Below are 19,159 nucleotides of genomic sequence, written 5' to 3' on the forward strand. Positions count from 1 at the left end.
ACAAAACATTAGTTTATACATGATATTCATAATGAATGATATCGATGTTCATTTCTTAAAAAGTCCATTTTTGAAATTTTTACGCTTAAATAAAATGAAAAAAAACAAATAAATGATATATTTGTTTCAAAAATAAGATTCAGAAAATTTCATGCATTATTTAAAAAATTAAAAAATGAACCCAATAAATCTATAAATACTAATAGAATATTGATCCATATATTATATTATATATTAAATAGAATTAAAGAATTTAATCTCCAAAAATCAAATATTTGTCTATGAATTTTTGTAAAAGAATTTGTTTTGTCACGTTAAAGATATATTTCATTTATTCATAAATTTAAATATTTATATTTTAAAATATAATCCATAGCAATTGAAATAATAAATAAATAAATATTAAGTTTAAATTGAAATTTAAGATGGAATTAAAAAATATAATTATGAATTTATATTAGTCAAATGTAATAATTAAGATTAAAATTATAATAATTAATATAAAATTAAAAAGTAAATGTAAAAAAAGTTTTTTTAACATCGAACAATTAGTTACTAAATAATAACGATATCTTCAAAATTAGTTTATGTAAATTGTGTAATGAATCATTAAATCTCAAAAACAATTAAAAAAGAAAAAATTGATCAAAAGATTTCGTCGTGTTTTAATCCAGTTAGATAATCTTTAATCTATAGTTGTGTAGATAAAAAAATCAATTCAATTCAATAATCGTTACATTTATCAAATAATATTATATTACGTAAGTTTAAAACTATTAATTTTGTAAAAACCTGTACATAACAAAACATAAATATTTTGGTAAGTAACGTAATTTATTATATTTTGATAAGTATTTTTTCAATTACTTTTGTGCTTTTTTTTGTAATTTCACAAACAATATTTTTTTTTTAATTAATATATTTTGTTTCTTAATTTCAGACAAATTTTTTTTTATTGAAAAAGAAATTTTTGAATTTATAAAATTTTTCATTATTTCAACATTATTATTTTATTATATAACAAGAAAGAATATATGATAAACGTTTTCATTATAAATTTTTGACTAAACATTTTAATTGTTATTACTAAAAATGTTGAACCTTTAAGTTTGATGTTTTAAATCATAAGTTAAATCATCACAGCATTTTTTTAATAATTTTGAAAAATATATGAATTATAAATATAATTTCTTTTTTTATTTACAATTGTAATAAAAAAAATAATTTTATTCAAAAAATATAAAATCTTAGCCAGATTAAAGTATTTATTTAATAGAAAAATTCATTTTAATTATATTTAATATATATACATTTATTTATAAAAATCTTGAAAATACAATATTTAATGTAGTTTAGAATAGATAAGATTTTTTTTCAACAAAAATTTTAGCACTTTACTAATCTTATTTTATTATTTTATTTACATATATATAAAACAATATATATATATATACTGTTATTTTTATTACTATTAAAAGATGTCATGTATCCGTTAAACTATATATTAGAATCGTATTCCAAGGTAAGTATTACAATAATCGCCTTATTATTATAAATAGTATATTCGATTTAAAAATATACAAACTATTTATTTATTTAATTATTATTATTACTGTTATTATTATTATCTTCATTAATTTAATATAAAAAAATTCGGAAAAAATGAACAGAACAGGATAATATTAAATATACATTTAAAATTTTAATTGCTAAATGAAGAGAATTTTTTTAAAACTGAATAAATTTATGAAAAAAAATAAAAACAAAAAACAGATATAATAATTAAATACTTACTTATTACATATTGTATTCCAATATTGTTCTTACATAATATTCTTACAATGGATATTTCTACTAAAGTTTTGAATAAAAGCGGATTATTAGCTTTAAAACATTATAATAGAATAATATATAATCATAAGGGAAATTTAGTTTAATAAATATTTGTACATTATATATATATATATAAAATAGAATATGAATAAATATGCATAAATATATATTAAGTAAATAAATAAATACTATAATATTCTAATTTTTATAAATAAAATTATTATAGATTTTTATTTCTTGATTAATTTTCTCATCTAAGCTAATAAAAAATCTTTTTGTAATAGATTTTTTTTCAAATTGCATAGTTTCAAAAAAAATTATCAATATTAATTTATTATATAATATTATAATATTTTTTATGATTTTATTGCAAAATATTAATTTGAATATTGAATGTATTCGTTATATAAATAATAACTTATTAAAACATATCCTATTATCATGCAAAAAAATAAAGTTTATACAATCAATCAGTTGCAAGATATTCTAACGAATTCGTGCGATTTCTAAAAAGAAAAATACAAGTAACAATTCGTATAAGAATTCATTTATTTAATCATTTTATCATTTTAACGTATTTATCAAAATGTTAATTTGTTAAAATCTAACTATAACCTAAAAAATTATATCATAATGATTATTATTTTAAAAAAAGAAAGAAAATTATTATTATTTTAATGAATCAAATTGTTACATGCACATACATAAGCATTAAAATTTCAAACAAAATATTATTCATAATAATAATTTCTTTGAAGAAATTTTTAGTATACAATTTCAAGGAATGGAATTACAATAGTATATTTCAATGCGTTACATATGTATTTTGTGCTTCAATCCTACTAAATTCTAATTAAAATAATTATTATATGTTAATTTTTATATGCAAATTTTTTTCAAATATTTTAATATTGCACTTTTATTCTACAAAATTTTTTTTATCTATCAAATATTATTACAAAATTAATTATACTACTGTACTCTATATAAATTTGTTCCTTTAAATTTTATTGGTGGCACATATTTTATGATGGAAATCTGTTTAATAAATCGATTAGCTTTTCTTATTCAATCATAAAAGAGCTTATAAATTATTTAATTTTTTATATTAATTTTAGCTAGAAGAAAATATTGTATATTTTATAATATTATTAATATTATATCAATATAAAATAATAAAAATAGTACTCTACAATTAATAATAATATACATAGTATGTGCGATATGTATGAAAATTTCAAAATTCATTATGAATCTTTAATTTATTTAACATATGATTTGATTGCTCAATCAAATATCATCAATAAAAAAAGAGAACTCCAAAATATTTATTAAAATATGCAAAAGATATTTAACAAATTAATTCTATTTTAATAATGGACATTTTGGAGTTTGTTTGATAATATATTATGTATCTAGAAAAGATTTTTATAAGATGTTTATATTTTCAACTAATAAAAATTGGACGGGATAAAACGGCGAAGTGTAATTTATGAATAAAAGAAGATTATTTTTAAAATAATCTATAACCAAAAAAGGAAGAAATTATAAATGTAACATTCGCCATACAATTTCCGAATTTTACTTTTGTTTATGGCACAACATTGATGCAGTTATGAAGGTTTCATTGAACATCTTACGTTTAAATAGAAAGATATTGTATATTTTGGCAGCTTCAATTTAGTTACTTAATTTTTACAGCCAATAATATCGCATATATCCGAACGTATGAATATTAGGAAACAAAAATAGCACCTAAATAGAGAGCGTAAAGACGCTTTGATTGTCTAATATAAATTAATCTTTTTTGTGATAACTTTGCGACACATATGACATGTTTTTAAAGGAGCTGCACAGTGTTCGCAAGCTCCGTGACCACAAAGAAAAGCAACATTTCGACGACGTTCCATACAGATACTACACATATTGGCTTCCTCCAAATCAGCTATTCGTGTTTCTAAATAACGCAATCGTTCTAAATCTTTATCTTTCTCTCTTTCCTTATCTTGATCTTCTTCCTTTTCTTTCTCATCCAAAACATTATCTTTTATTTTTTCTTTTGTCAAAGAAATTTCGCCTGTTGCTATTTGGCCATCTAACAATCAAATCAAAATGATAAATTAATAATCTATCTTTATAACAATATGTAGATATATCGATATTAATAATATTATCAATATTCATTATCAATTAATATAGAATACCTTTCGTTTTAGCAATTCCATGACCACAATGGGTACAGTTAATAATAGCAAGACTGCTACCAGGATCAAATCTATTTTCTTCTCTTTCTTTTATTGTGTTCATTACTGTACCTAAGCAATTGTGACATTCAGAAGCATCACCAGAACCTGAAATACATTTTCTTGTTCCATGCACGACTTCCGTATCTATTTGATATATGGAAGATTCTGAAGTAGATGAATTTTCTATTCTGTAACATATATATATAAAAATTTTAATTCTATATAATTTTATAATAATTAAATATATATTAATTATAATTATTAAATTATTTACTCTAATTGGTTATTATGACTTTGGTATTGATAACACCGTATCAAATTAATATATGGAGCGAATTGAGAATCAGTTTCAAGAAGATCTAATGGCGTCTTATTTTTCGAATTTCTTGCATGTTCCAATAAGGTACAACTTCTATCCACATTTACTAGGAAACAAACTAATGCAAGTTCTGTTTTCACGCCTTGCCTTGCTAAATTTTGCCATATCTACAATAAACTTTATTTAAATAACATAATCAATAAAAATAAAATTAGAATATGTAAAAATATGTAATATACTGCATAAATAAGAGGCGAGTCTTGACAACTTTCAGGCGTAGGAATCACATTGCTTTGATTAGGACTCTTCACTATTGCAATATGTATCACCGTATCTCCATCTGCATCTATGCTAGCAATATCAGCATTATGATGAACCAGAAACTCTACTAAAGCCCAATGCCCTTGAGAAGTGGCTAGATGTAAAGGAGTTTGACGTCGATTGTTTCGTAAATCTACTTTTGCATTCCCACCATTCGAAGAAAGAAGTATGGCGGCTACATCTTTATGACCATTCAAAGCTGCAAGATGTAATGCTGCAAAGCCATCTTCTTTTTTAACATCCACTAAATGTCTTGCTCGTGTCACTAATTTCTCTGTTGCACTGTACCAAAATATATATGTATATCTTTAATTAAATCTCTAAAATGACAACGTGAAACATAAATATACTTACTAAGCATTACCCTTCAAAGCAGCATGATGTAGTACATTAAAACCTCGTTTGTTTCTTAATGTAAAGTCCACTCTTTCACATGAACAAAGAGCATCTATGATATCTAAAGCATCTTTTCCAATTGCATCATGTAACGCTGTGTCTCCATATGAATCTTGGAGATTAACATCGCAATGATGACGTAATAAAACTTTTACGCACTGAGCATGTTGTTTATTCACGGCCACATGCAATGCACTACATTTGCCATTGTTCACAGCATTGATTGCTGCACCACGTGAAAGAAGTAATTCCATTATTTCCGGTTGATTTCTATGAAACAAAAAAATTTTTGTAATTTCAAAAGTTAAATGTGATTATTTAAAATTTAATAAATTTTGTAACAAACCCAAAAGCAGCATAATGAAGAGGTGTGTCTCCATCCTCATCAATAGCTCGTAAAGACGCTCCAGCATCCAAAAGAAGAATACAGAGATCTTTTTGTCCTTGATGCGCCGCTACTTGTAGACAAGTTTTTTTTCCCCCTCCTGGTCCACCAGCTCTTGCATCCACTCTACCAGGATACTTTTTAAGAAATTCTTGAACTGCAGATACTCCTGCCTCTCCTCTAGCTGCATCTCTTAATAGTTTCTCAACTTCTGTATCAACACCTTCACCTATATAAATAAGAATAAATTGTAGCTTTTATATTAAAATAACTTACAATTAATAGGATATGAGTATACCTGTCCAATCTCGATTTCTATTTGGCTCATCCTGTATAGTAATAGTTTCTACTCCAGGAGGAACAGGAGAAACACTTAAAGGATTGAATGTCCATGTGTGACCATCTAAAGCAACTCTTAAGTCTCCATCAGAATATATTTTGATTATTTTTCCAGTTTTTCCTAGAGCCTATAAATTTTCTTATGATAAAATCAAGTAATTAGAAAATTAATAAACTTACATTTTTCATCACGTCTATCCACTCTCCATGACCTTGTTGATAAAGTTTAACTGCACATAAATCGGTTTTTACTCTAACTATATCTCCTAAAGAAAAAGTATCTTTGCTAATAACTTTTGTCAGTGTACCCGGATGAAAAGTCCATCTATTGTTACATCCTTCAAACTGTACACGGATATCACCCTTGTCCGTAATACGATGAACTCTACCGATTTTACCTATATATTCAGCCATACGTGGATTCCAACCACCATGACCTTCTTGCATTTCTTTTAATGTCTCTACATCAACCAATACTTTTATTTTATCTCCAACATTAAACGTTGAATGACGTGGACTAGATATAGATAAAGGAAAACCACTCTTCATTGAAGTTATATTGGTTCCATTATCGGATACCGCCATTATTGATTGTCCAAGAAATGGAAGGTGCTCTTTATAGTATGTACCAGCTGTAGCTTCTTCTACATAACATAAATCAACGCAACCTTTGTATCCGAGACGATAAACATTTGTACTGCCTTTAGACCATGATACAGTTGCCACTGAACGACTACTTTCATTGTCCCATCCACGTATATCTATAACTCTACCAGTCTTTCCTAAAATATTTGCATTTTAAAATTTTTTTTTACAGTATTCTAAATAAAAAAATTGAAATATTCAGCACCTCTTCCTCCATCTTGATTTCCCCATTCCCAATCAGGACCACGAATAACTTTAGCTCCTATAAATATTCCCTTTAAAGGTATCTTAGTACAACCTTCTCTTGGAGTTAATTGAATCCTATATAATTAATAATAAAGTTTATAAAATGAATTATATGTTTAATAAACATATTATAATTTTTTAAAAACCAACCCCACAGAATTAGCTGTTTGAAATCTCTCAAAACAATGATTCAAATCATGCACATCAGCCATATAACATTGAGTACATAAATCATAATCACAACATTGTATGCATTTCCATCTAATACCAATTATTCCATGTCTTTTACATCCATCACATATTATATTTGCATGTTTGATACCTATGGCTGCATTATCAAATACCAAAAGATCATAAGCTCCTTGATATCCAATTCTATAATTGCTCCTGGATCCATGGTCCCATTGAACAATAACAGTTTTATCTGGTGTTCTATCAGATGGATTGGGACTAGTAGCTGAATTGCCAAAAGAAGGAGGTTTGCCAATTTCCACAATTGTTCCTGCATGACCCTCTCCACCATCTTGATCATCCCACTTCCAATCCTGTCCACGAACCACTCTTAAACCAACTTCTAACATTTCCAAATATATGTGATCGTGTATATGACCCTTTATAAAATAAATTAAGAATGGATATATTATAAGTTATTCTATAAAAGAATTATTAATTTATACTATATATGTTAAAAAGTTTTATTATTTAAAATTTCAAAGTATTCAATAAATTTTCAAGAAATTTTAATTCAAAAAGAAAAGAAAGAATTCGAAAAGCATATATATTTGAGCAAGCATACGTACATAAATACATACCTGAAATGGTCAAATCTAGTAAGATATATTTTATAAGTCATATACACACGTGCAATTTTTCATGTATTTTGGATGTAATGGATTTAAAATTTTAAAGAAATATAATAAACTTAAAGTACACGAAATAATTCGCAAACAATCTATAATTTTTGACAACATCATTAACAAGTACCATAACGAAGGTTCATTCTAATAGAATTCTGCGTCCGTGTCAATGATCGTAACCTCATAACTCAGAGATTGGTCAAAGGCGCCTCTTTCGAGTAACCGCCAAGACTAATGGAAAACTAGATAGTTAGAACAAATCTTTTTTATCAACGAAAATTTTAATTTTGTTTAATAATCAGAACCAATTTGATTTTTCCATAAATTGTTGAATTTGAGATTATATTCACAAACAATCATATAAACAATCATTTATGTAATTCATTTATAAAAATATAAATTATAAAAACTCAACAATTAGTAATGTAACATGAATATACATCAAGGAAAAACATTTTTTTTGTTTGATAATTTTATTTTTATAATTTTCTTTTATTGTTATTGATGCTGAGTTGCACTTTCTACAAAATACTTCTTCGTGAATGAATCACTTTATATCTGTGCATCGATAATATAACGAGAAAGATATATAAAAAATGTAAGACATTTAAAAAGTTATATTAGTTACATTTAAAAAGTTATATTAAATAATGATCCAAATTTGAATCCAATGATTATACAATATTTTTTAGACTTTATCTTTCAATCAAAATTTTATATAAAATTTTCATGTTTGATCGATCTTAATTTATTATTTTATATAAATATTTCTTTATAAAAATCGATCATTTATTATCATTATATTATTAATAATAAAATACAAATTTCAATATGCGAAAATTATTATTTAGGATGAATTTTTCTAAATATTATTCAGCATTATTATATGCATTATTATATGATTGTGCGTGTATGTATGTATGTATGTATGTATGTATGTATGTATGTATGTATGTATGTATGTATGTATGTATGTATGTATGTATGTATGTATGTATGTATGTATGTATGTATGTATGTATGTATGTTTGTTTGTTTGTTTGTTTGTTTGTATATATATATATATATACACACATATATACATACATACATATATATACATAATCTGAATTATAAAAAAAAATATTATTTTATTAAAAAATTAAAAATGATGAGAAATAAGAAATTGAATAAAAAAAATATGATGTAATATTTTTCTATCAAATTTGATTTTTTATTTAAAAATTATTATTTCGAGGTTATTCATATTAATTATTTTTTTTAAGTTAATAATTGTAATCTGAAAAACGGGTGATGAGTTATCAACCAACTTCTCGAGTTTACTATCGATCGTAGTCGATTAGAGTAAAAAATTGCTGTGAACGGATTGTTAGACGTCTTTTGGTATCCTGTTTATGAGGCGGTACGCGTTTTGTCGTGGATAACGGATCTAACGGACTTAGCGGAATTACTGAACTTATGTTGGTGAAATACGCACAATCACGAAGTGCGCATCTAGAAGTTTGTCGCGGGTGACACTTCCACACCGGTATCATCGTCGTTTTTCTTAACCCCCAGTGATCATACAGCCGATCAAATTTTTGCCGCGGAAAAAATGAATCCTCTCGGAGGTGATGGAAGTGGAGATGGGGACATAGAACGACGTGGGATCGGACGTGGTCGTGGTCGGGGACCGTGGACCTCAAGTTCACAAGAAATTCCAATATTAAGGAGACCCCATCATGCTACATCTGGAATGCAAACAGGTTGCTATGATTTATAATGCAAAAAATTTTGTCTGAAAGTGATAACTATATTTATATTGAATTTTAACTTTATTATTTTTAAATATATTTTTCTTGTTTAGGATCAATGGAATCAAAAAATATAGAACAAAAGTTAGATAAATCTTTTGATGATATTATTCAGAATTCTACATTGTCTGTACATGCAGCTGAATTTATTCCAAAATCATATCCTATTAAACAGTTAGTGAGTATTTTCATATTAATTTTTTTTCATTTTTTTCACTTGTGTATTCAAATTTTTTTTAAATTTTATTTTATGATATATATATATAAATATAAATATATATATATATATATATATATATATATATATATATATATATAGCATCATCAACAGCAGCCATCTACAAGATATTTACAAAAACATTCAGTTCAAGATAGATTGCAAATTGCACGAGAAATACCTCTTCAAGTGCAAATGATGCAACAAAATCTTGCGTGTAATTATAATACATCCCAGCATTATCAACAAACAGAACAAGTTCAACAATTCGATAATCTTTCACATCAGCAAGAACAATCTTCAAATATTCAAGATTTTGGTCATTTTGATGGTGGTTCAGGAGATTATAGAAACAAACATCAGGTTTATAGTTTGAAAAAAATGTTATAAAAATAAGTAAAAATGTTATGTTAACTATTGATATATTTATTATGCATTTATATAGGACTCAAATATAGAAGATGATAATTATTTAATTGAATTTGCAAACATAACACAGAATTTAATGAGTGTTATACATTCATTGATATTAAATCCAGGACATTTTACTTCAATTGTGCCACCTCTTATAAATAATCTTAGACCTTATTTAGGATTTCCTAGTCAGTTTAAAGAAATTATGAAAATAATAATTCAACAGGTATTCATATTTCTTTTTTATATAATAGAAATAAAAAATTATATATTTATACATCAAATTATTTCTAGTCTATAAATGAAGGCAATTTCCGATATAGTGGTGCTCGACTTTGTGCCTTTTTGGATAATAGTTTGACTTCTATAGAACAGACATCTTTTAGATGGACCTTGTGTACTTTGTAAGTTATTGAATATGGGTGTAATGTTTATTTCAAGTATTTAAGCTTTCAATTTAATAAACACAAGCTGGCAACAGGTGTAAAAATGAAACAGATAGTCAAGCTTCCAACTGGCAGCAAAAGGAAGATCATAGTGAAGAAGAACAAAAGAGGTGTAACGGATTGATATTACTCTTAGCTGAATTGGTTACTCAAATGGATGATACTTCTGCGTTTACTTTAGGAGATTTATTAATTCAATTTATTATAATTATATTAAAAAAACCTGCACCGAATTCCGTCAAAAATATTTGCCAGGCTCTTAAGGTAAATAGTATTTAAAAGTTTTCTACAATATTCAAAAATATCAGATTAAGAAATTTCTTGATTGATATTATTTTATATAAAAATTCTTTTGATATTAATTTTTCTGATATAATATGTAGTTGGCAGGACAAACTTTAGAAAAAAATAAAAATGAAAATCGTCGCAAAGAAATGGAAAACATGATGCGAGCTTTGACAGAGCTTGTAACGGAAGGTAGAGTAGACTCACATGTAGGACATATGGTACATAGTGTTCATGAATTAAGAAATGGAAACTGGGGACAGAATTCTCTTAATTCCTCAACAGTGGAATCAATAGAACCATTAGATCCTAATCAAGCAATTGATGAACCTGTTTTATATGGTCCTGATGGCAAAGTATTAACACCAGAAGAAAATAAATTTTTAGAAGAAGTTCCTGATAGTACAACGAATATCGAGGATCATATGTATATAATTCATTATTAAATAATATATATACATACACAATATATATATATATATATTTTTTTTTTTTTGTAGTATATCTGAACATGGATATGAAGGCGATGAAACATGGATGTCAGAGGACGATGACATAGATGCAGCTTATGAAGAATTTTTAAAACATATTCCCAAGCAAATTAAAAACCAATCACAGAAATAATCAAAGACACAACAATGGCTGTCTATTATAAATCATTATCATGTAATTACGTTTGTCTCATAGTTGGAAACTATGAGAGTGGTTTCCTAAATTTCGTTTACAAATTTTTATAATGTAAAACGAAAATGCAGACAAATCTAATGATATAATAGAACAGTTTGTGCATTTGCACAATAAATATTCAATGAATAGCTTTCGAATAATAATTTATAAATTTTAAAAAAATCAGATCATTAAAAAATATTTTTTTCCATTGCAATATTTCAGATAGATATCTTTACTTTTATACTACATTTATTATTTTGTACACTCTTTCTTAAATTTAGCAATGAATGTTGCAAGAATTTGTTCCTAGATGAAAACAATATAATCTATTTGTCTATGATACAAAAATTTATTATTAAGTTATTTAAATTATTGTAATAAATCAAGCGAATGAATAAGGTAAAATATTAATTATTGTCTCTATCATTTTTCGCATACCATAGTTACTATTTAAAATTCAAAATTTTGGTATCTAATTAATTTTTTTGCAGGTATCAAAATTTGGTAGGTTATAATCTTTTTTCTTATGTAATTTTTTTAAAATTTAAAATTAAAAATTTTTTTAATATTTAATATAATGAATTTTTAAAATCCAATTTTTATCTAATTTTTAAAGACAGTTATATATATGATGATTATTTTGTTAATGATTATAACATGCATGTGAAAATTGCGTCCGATAGATTCATTTTTGGCGAGATAAAAGAATGATTGTTCATCAAATATTAAAATTGCAATTTGATTATTCATGCTCTCTGTATTTAATATATAATATGGTGCTTTTTTTAAATATATTTATTGCATCATTTTCACATTTCGACCAGTGAAAATCCATAAAAAAATAGTTGATTCTTTTTTTGACTAAATCATAAAATTAAATCATTTTTATTAAAATATTATTTATTATTTTATATAATCGATATAATTAATATTTGAGTAGAAACTTTTGTAATGAGACATATTATGTACTAATAAAAATAAAAAGGAAGAATGTCATTTTTATTAAGATGAAATCAAGTCATTGCTGATTGTTTTTCTTCCATCTTATTAGTTATGAAATCAAATTGTTCTTGATTATCTTGCTTTTATTATTCTTGAAACATTTTTTATTTGCTTAATGACATAATTTTTTTAAATAAATAATATAGGAATAATAATCCAATGTAGTGAGCAATAGGCAAAACCTATAAAGATTATTAGTGTCACACATAAGCAAAATTCAATAGTATAGGAGACAAAGCTTTCCTCATATTCAATATCACATTCAGCTATACTATTGATTGAAAATCTATTAATCAATACAATTCAGTTTCAAAACATAACTATTTTTTATTTGAAGTAAACTGTTTTTAATAATTAATAATAAATAAAACTTTTTAATAAATAATAATTTAATTAATATTAAAAAATTCATTAAAATTTCAAAAAATTTAAAAAAATATCTTGTTTAGAATAGTAAAAAAATGAAACATTTATAATTATTATATAATTCTATTTTTGTTTTCACTGTTTGCTATTGTTAACAATGAATATTTCTAGTTAAGAATACTAACATTTGAAAATATTGGTAAGTTATTTGAAATGGTGATGTATTTAAATTATATTTTTATCATAATTTCTAGGTTGCAAAAGTTTTACTTATGGAATTAAAACAAAATGCACTCACAGTGAAAATAGACCAGTATGTTCTTATATGAATCTCTTATAAATAGAGATTTTTTTTTTACATTATATTAGAGTAGAATGTTTAAGTCAATATTTACAAAAAAACAATTTGAATATTTTAAATTTATATATTTTAATATTTTAATATTTCAAAAATATTTTATAAATATTTAATTATAAGCATTTAATTTAATTTTTAGTCAATGAGCATTATATTAGAAACAATGTATGCTCCAACAATCGATGTGTAAATCCTTGCAATGGTTTATATGGTGGGAATGCATTATGTGTAACTAAAAATCATATTCCAACATATTATTGTCTTCTGTACATAGAGGATCCTTTCATCTCTTATATTCATCTATATAGCTAATTCTGGTAAATAATAATTTTATGCATCTTTTCTATATCTATATATCTATATAATACTAAAAAATTATTATAAAGATATATAATAATAATAAAATTTAAAATTTTAATGCAAAAAAATTGAAAAAAATTAATTATAGAAAAATTGTGTGATATATATATTATAAAAAAAAATGAAAAAGTTATATATGGTATATAAAATATTTTTTTTATATAATTTTTAAATTTTGAGTAATACTATTTTTTTTATCATTTACACATATATAAAATTTATATAAAATTTTAATAAAAAAATATAAAATTTTTATCTAATACTAAATATAAGAAAATGAATGCAGTTTCAGTTTGTAGTTGTCTTCTAGATTACAGATTCCAGATTATCTCTTTTGATTGTCATCATGAATATAAAAATGATAGTGAATGCATTAATCATCTTAACTATTCATCTTTTTTTAAATGTAAAAATCCATGTAAATATGATAAAAACACAGAATATTTGGTTGTTGATCATCAGGCCAAATATATTTATCCAAATGTAAGTTTTACTCTAAAAAGTTAAGAATATTTTATAATTATAATTTTATAATTAATCAATATACAATTAGAATAAGAATTTGTTATAGAATTGGTTAGAAATCTATTCATATCTTATCATCCAGAATATACTTTACATTCAGAATATTCAAAAAACGAGCCAGCTTGTCTTTATTAAAAATGTATTAATCCTTGTGATGGAGTATGTGATGTAAATGCAGATTGCAATCTACGAGACTCCAGTTTAAGTATTCATTGGTAATCTTTTCATCAGTTGCAGGTTATTTAAAGCAAGTGATTTTAATTATAATAAATTTAAATGATTTCTAGTTCAAGTTTATTAATATATTTATGTGAAATTTATGTGAATCCAATCCTTGTGGAGCAAATGCAATTTGTACTTCTGATCATGATAACACAGGAAAGAAAAGACCAATTTGTTTTGTCGCATAGAATATATAGGAAATGTTTTTATTAGTTGCGAACATAGAAAATGTTCTACTAATAATGAATATTCAGATAACAAAGCGTGTATTGATTACATTTATCAAAATCCTTGCATTAGAAAAGAATGTGATTTATCTGCAATTTGAACATTTAGACACCATATTGCAATATGTGTGTGTCCGGATGGAACACGCGGAGATGCTCTTTATAATTAAAATTTGATTGATAATAAATCGATATATAATCGAGCTTATCGATATCGATATTTAAAATTAATAATATTATGAGTAATATTTCTTAAATAATATTATAAGATTAATAATTTTTTAAAAAATATATATGTATTAATAAAAAAAAAATAAATAATAAATAATTATTTAATTAATAATTAATAATTATTTAATAAATAATTAAAAATAAAATTAAAAATAAAATAGTTATTAACTTATTTAATTACTTTATTTGGATATATTTATAATATAGAATATATATATATATTATATATATATAATTATATATTATTATATAATTATATATATATTATATATATATATATATAATATTCTATAAAACTTTTTTTTTCAATTTTATAATGAAATAATTATCTATATAATGAAGTTACATTGGTATTTTATCATAATTCATTTTTTTTTTATCAATTTAACTAATTATTATCTTACATAGAATTAAAGGATAATTAATTTGAATTTCGTATTATATATGTAAAGATTTAAAATGCTATATTTATATGCATTTTTTTTTCATATTTCTATATGTTATAGAATTATGTTATCAAAAAATTTTGCATATTAGTTTATTCTTCAAATATAAATCTTCGAAATAATAAAAATTAATTAATTATATTTTATAATTTTATTTCTGTAATTTATTAATAGTAATTCTTTTAAAAAGATAAAAAAATTTATATTTATCGATATTAAAAATTAATAATTAAATTTTATATAATTAAATTTCCATTTTTTATGTCAATTCATTTCTTTTTAAATTAAACACTCTATATATGGAAATGGTATTCGATTCCATGACAGTCCGATAGAGTCCGATAGAGTACGAAAACGATCAACGAAGGAAGAATTTCACTGTAACTTTCTTAATCATAATATATGTAATTAATAGAAAATCATTAAGAAACGATCGAATTAGTAATAGCGAATTGTCTTTGACGATGAAAATTTATTTTTCTTAGGAGCTAGCCCATTGGGCTTTCTCAACCTAGAAGTGCAAAGAGATGTCGATTCGGACAGCAGTCCATCGTTTTATACAAAATGGTCGGGCTCTACTGCATTCCTTTAGAAATACTGAGTGCTTCTACTCTAATTATCAACTACGAAACTATCACGACAAGATACACGTTGTACAAGTAGGTAAGTATTTAGATATATAATTAAATTTTATTTATGATTCTCTTAAGAGAATCTTGATATAGCTAATCATTAAAACAAAATTTTGATTGATTTAATATCTTTATTTAACAAATTTATATATATATATTTTTGAATGTTTTGAATCTAAAATTATGTTACTTATATTTTAATTTTTTGAATTTTAAGGTTATTTAATGAATATATGTATATCATATATTATATTATATTATACATTTGAATACAATATTTTTGTTTCGAAACATTTAATATATAAAAAGGCATTAATGTTATTTTGTTATTTGATTTTATTATTTTTTTAATCTTAAAATAGGTAAGTCCCAGGGCTGTCTGCCCCCGGGTAATAGCAATGTATCAAGCACAGGAAAACATCTTGGATATTTGGGAGCTCATGCTCGACGAATCTTTGTAGATAATATTTTAAAACGAGTAACTAATAGTTTAGCTGCAGATTTACGTAGACGAGCTGCTAGTAAATTAGTCTTTGGTGGAGATTCTGCTCCATTTTTTGCTTTAGTTGGTATATCATTGGCATCTGGTACTGGTATTTTAACAAAAGATGATGAATTGGAAGGAGTATGTTGGGAAATACGGGTAAATATTACTTTTATAAAAAATAAAATGTACAAAAATTTTTATATTGATAAAAAAATATTTGTAGGAAGCTATATCAAAATTGCAGTGGAATGCACCACAAAATGATAAGAATTATGAAATAATTAAAAATGAAGAAAAAATTACTTTAAAGGATTTCATAATTGGTCCAATTATTGCAAAAGGATGTTCAGCAGTTGTTTATTCAGCAAGATTTAATGATATTCCTAATGGTGAAAATCAAAATCAAATAAAAATTGATGACAAAACTGAAGATTTAACTGTATTTCCATTAGCATTAAAGATGATGTTCAACTATGATGCTGAATCAAATGCATTATCAATTCTAAGATCTATGTATCGGGAAACTGTTCCAGCAAGAAGACATTTAAATAACGAAGAATTATCTGAATGGGAAATAAAAATGACTGAAAAAAAAATTAAGCTTACACCACATCCAAATATCGTAGCAATGTATTACGTTTTTGCGGATAAGGTACCAGTTTTACCAGATTCATGGAAAATGTATCCCGATGCATTACCTGCATGCATTAATCCTCATGGTTCAGGAAGAAACATGAGCTTATTTCTGCTAATGAAAAGGTTCCTATCTAAAAAATAATTCATAAATAATTTCAAATATTTAAATTATCTTATTCTTATTTATTTATTTTTTTCTTTTTTCCATTATTTTTCATCATTGTAGATATGACATTACATTGAAACAATATTTGAATGATCATAAATTGAGCACAAGAGAATCGATATTATTGTTGGCTCAATTATTAGAGGGTGTGACTCATTTGAATGTACACGGCATTGCACATCGGTAAATCAATATTATTAAATCAAATAGAATGTCAATATATTATAAATTAATTAAATTATATATTTTATATAATTCATTTTATTTTTGTTCTTGAAAATGTAGTGACCTCAAGAGTGATAATATTCTGTTAGATTTGTCAGAAGAAACAGACAACTGCCCATCTTTGGTAATCACAGATTTTGGATGTTGTTTAGCAGACAAACGTCATGGTTTATATCTGCCTTACAATACTCATGATATTGATAAAGGCGGTAATGTAGCTTTAATGGCGCCAGAAATAATTACAGCAGAACCTGGTCCATTTACCAGTATCAATTATTCAAAAGCTGATCTTTGGACAATTGGAACTATAGCATATGAATTATTTGGTATGAAAAATCCGTTCCATAATGACAAAGAAGGAACTTCTCTTAAAAATTATAATTATAATGAGAAAGATCTCCTACCTTTGCCTAATCATATACCAATAATTATTTCTGCATTGATAAAAAATTTATTGTCGAGAAGCTTATATAAGGTATTTATGATTAAACATATTTTTAATTCAAAAAATTTTTAATTTTTAATGCAATTTTAATTTTAGAGACTTGATACAGAAACCGCAGCAACTGTTGTACAATTACACTTATGGGCACCGAGCATTTGGTTCAAAAGTGAATGGAAATTACCATCAACTAATGAAGTATTTATGTTCTTTATTTTCAAATTTAAACAATTTTCATTTTACTTTATTTTTTTATATTTTTTACAGGTTATGCAGTGGCTTCTATGTTTAACTACAAAAGTACTTTGCGAAGGACGTAATTCCACGATACTATCAGAAATAGTGCAAGATAAAAATATTCAAAAAATTGAAAAAAAAAATTCTTACAATAGATTACTTTCTACTAGATATTGTGGAAGACGTACTATGCCCGAATATCAATTAATCGCTAGTTTTCTTGGTAGAGTTACGCTTAGCAACATTAGAACTGCATTAAAATGGATTCAGCAGAATATATAATATATTTTACAATAAAAAAAAAAAATAAATAAAATAAAGAAAGTATTTATGTCTTGCATATCGAGAAATAAAATATATTCTATTATTTATCGGCATAAAAAAAAGAAGATTATTGAAATATTTTTGTATATTCGATTTTACCATATATTATCGTTAATATTCTTCAGTTGTTTTTTCTTATATTAATTTATTTTTGATACTCTGAGAAATACAAAAAAATCATATTTCTAATTGCAGATTATATGATTTTTAGCTGTGATTTTTTTGTGATTCATATAACTTGTAATTAAATAAAAATATTGAAAACATTATAAAAAGTATTATAAAACATATGTATCTTTAACAATTTTATTCCATTCAATATATTTACCAAAAATATTTATATTAACAAAGTAATTCATTATTTATGTGAAAGTACAATTTTTCATTTTAAAATGTTTATTACAGAAAATGCTTGAAAGTTTACTACATAATACCTAAATTCTATTAATATATGATGATTTTCAAATAAGTTTCATACAAAATCAGAATAATATTATTTTTTAAATTCCAAAATTCCATGCAAAATAAGATAATGAGAGAATCAAAATCAAGATATAAAAATTTTTTTAAATAAAGATTTTCAATTAACCAATTCAATTTAATATTTAAATATATTTAGATAATAGATGGAAATTTCAATATTGTAAACTATTATTAAAAAATAAAATTCATATATAATATTTGCAAACATATAATTAATTAGTTTTTTCTAGGTTTTCCACATATTTGCATCTTATATTTCATTTCCTCAAAATCTAGATTTTTAGATTCTGCTAAATCTTTTAAATATATTAAATATTCTTCAAAAGATAAAGCTCTTTTTCGAAATTTAAAAAATGTAAAACCCGTATCCGTAGTTGTT

At 24.1% G+C, this 19,159-nt stretch overlaps 3 protein-coding genes and 1 long non-coding RNA gene across 10 annotated transcripts; 2 read left to right on the top strand and 2 right to left on the bottom strand.

The window, feature by feature from the left end:
* Positions 1–1,482: 1,482 nt before the first annotated feature.
* LOC107992584 (polyadenylate-binding protein-interacting protein 1) lies at positions 1,483–11,822 on the top strand. Of its 2 annotated transcripts, XM_062078365.1 has the most exons (9): positions 1,483–1,522; positions 9,145–9,332; positions 9,434–9,558; positions 9,700–9,960; positions 10,043–10,237; positions 10,306–10,415; positions 10,493–10,721; positions 10,841–11,169; positions 11,243–11,822. In XM_062078365.1, the coding sequence occupies exons 2-9, from the start codon at positions 9,182–9,184 to the stop codon at positions 11,364–11,366; spliced, it is 1,524 nt and encodes a 507-aa protein (XP_061934349.1). In that variant the 5' UTR covers positions 1,483–1,522; positions 9,145–9,181; the 3' UTR covers positions 11,367–11,822. The 2 variants fall into 2 exon arrangements, with proteins under 2 accessions (XP_061934349.1, XP_061934350.1); XM_062078366.1 differs by lacking the exon at positions 1,483–1,522 and having other exon boundaries at positions 9,182–9,332; positions 9,712–9,960.
* LOC107992627 (E3 ubiquitin-protein ligase MIB2) lies at positions 3,475–7,311 on the bottom strand. The gene is made up of 10 exons (XM_017048640.3): positions 6,881–7,311; positions 6,690–6,805; positions 6,020–6,621; positions 5,799–5,967; positions 5,462–5,729; positions 5,074–5,385; positions 4,638–5,001; positions 4,354–4,565; positions 4,038–4,267; positions 3,475–3,928 (listed from the first exon to the last, which is right to left on the bottom strand). Exons 1-10 carry the CDS (start codon positions 7,309–7,311, stop codon positions 3,621–3,623), a joined length of 3,012 nt encoding a protein of 1,003 aa, XP_016904129.1. The 3' UTR covers positions 3,475–3,620.
* A 1,368-nt stretch (positions 11,823–13,190) lies between the features above and the next one.
* On the bottom strand, positions 13,191–14,871 carry LOC114576827 (uncharacterized). Its single transcript, XR_003696291.2, has 2 exons — positions 14,117–14,871; positions 13,191–13,992 (listed from the first exon to the last, which is right to left on the bottom strand). It is a non-coding gene; the product is annotated as an uncharacterized LOC114576827 (long non-coding RNA).
* On the top strand, positions 13,846–18,992 carry LOC107992620 (serine/threonine-protein kinase Pink1, mitochondrial). Of its 6 annotated transcripts, none has more exons than XM_062078364.1 (8): positions 13,851–13,980; positions 15,634–15,811; positions 16,143–16,423; positions 16,491–17,026; positions 17,130–17,252; positions 17,355–17,769; positions 17,836–17,934; positions 18,004–18,992. In XM_062078364.1, exons 2-8 carry the CDS (start codon positions 15,676–15,678, stop codon positions 18,253–18,255), a joined length of 1,842 nt encoding a protein of 613 aa, XP_061934348.1. In that variant the 5' UTR covers positions 13,851–13,980; positions 15,634–15,675; the 3' UTR covers positions 18,256–18,992. The 6 variants fall into 6 exon arrangements, with proteins under 6 accessions (XP_061934347.1, XP_061934348.1, XP_016904112.1 ...); XM_017048623.3 differs by lacking the exon at positions 13,851–13,980 and adding an exon at positions 15,402–15,552; XM_017048624.3 differs by lacking the exon at positions 13,851–13,980 and adding an exon at positions 15,420–15,528.
* The last annotated feature ends 167 nt before the right edge of the window (positions 18,993–19,159 follow it).

Source organism: Apis cerana, linkage group LG8 (genome assembly GCF_029169275.1).
Source record: "Apis cerana isolate GH-2021 linkage group LG8, AcerK_1.0, whole genome shotgun sequence".
NCBI lineage: Eukaryota > Metazoa > Arthropoda > Insecta > Hymenoptera > Apidae > Apis > Apis cerana.

Excerpts from the sequence above, each read along its gene's own strand:
- LOC107992627 (XM_017048640.3), bottom strand. The coding sequence starts at position 7,311 with ATGTTAGAAGTTGGTTTAAGAGTGGTTCGTGGACAGGATTGGAAGTGG. Across the intron at positions 5,386-5,461 it reads CTTCATTATGCTGCTTTTGG|AAATCAACCGGAAATAATGG; the intron begins GTTTGTTACAAA and ends TTTGTTTCATAG. Across the intron at positions 3,929-4,037 it reads TGGAATTGCTAAAACGAAAG|ATGGCCAAATAGCAACAGGC; the intron begins GTATTCTATATT and ends TTTGATTGTTAG.
- LOC107992584 (XM_062078365.1), top strand. The coding sequence starts at position 9,182 with ATGAATCCTCTCGGAGGTGATGGAAGTGGAGATGGGGACATAGAACGA. Across the intron at positions 9,961-10,042 it reads ATTATAGAAACAAACATCAG|GACTCAAATATAGAAGATGA; the intron begins GTTTATAGTTTG and ends GCATTTATATAG. Across the intron at positions 10,238-10,305 it reads TGAAAATAATAATTCAACAG|TCTATAAATGAAGGCAATTT; the intron begins GTATTCATATTT and ends AATTATTTCTAG.
- LOC107992620 (XM_062078363.1), top strand. The coding sequence starts at position 15,676 with ATGTCGATTCGGACAGCAGTCCATCGTTTTATACAAAATGGTCGGGCT. Across the intron at positions 15,812-16,142 it reads GATACACGTTGTACAAGTAG|GTAAGTCCCAGGGCTGTCTG; the intron begins GTAAGTATTTAG and ends ATCTTAAAATAG. Across the intron at positions 17,027-17,129 it reads TTATTTCTGCTAATGAAAAG|ATATGACATTACATTGAAAC; the intron begins GTTCCTATCTAA and ends TCATCATTGTAG.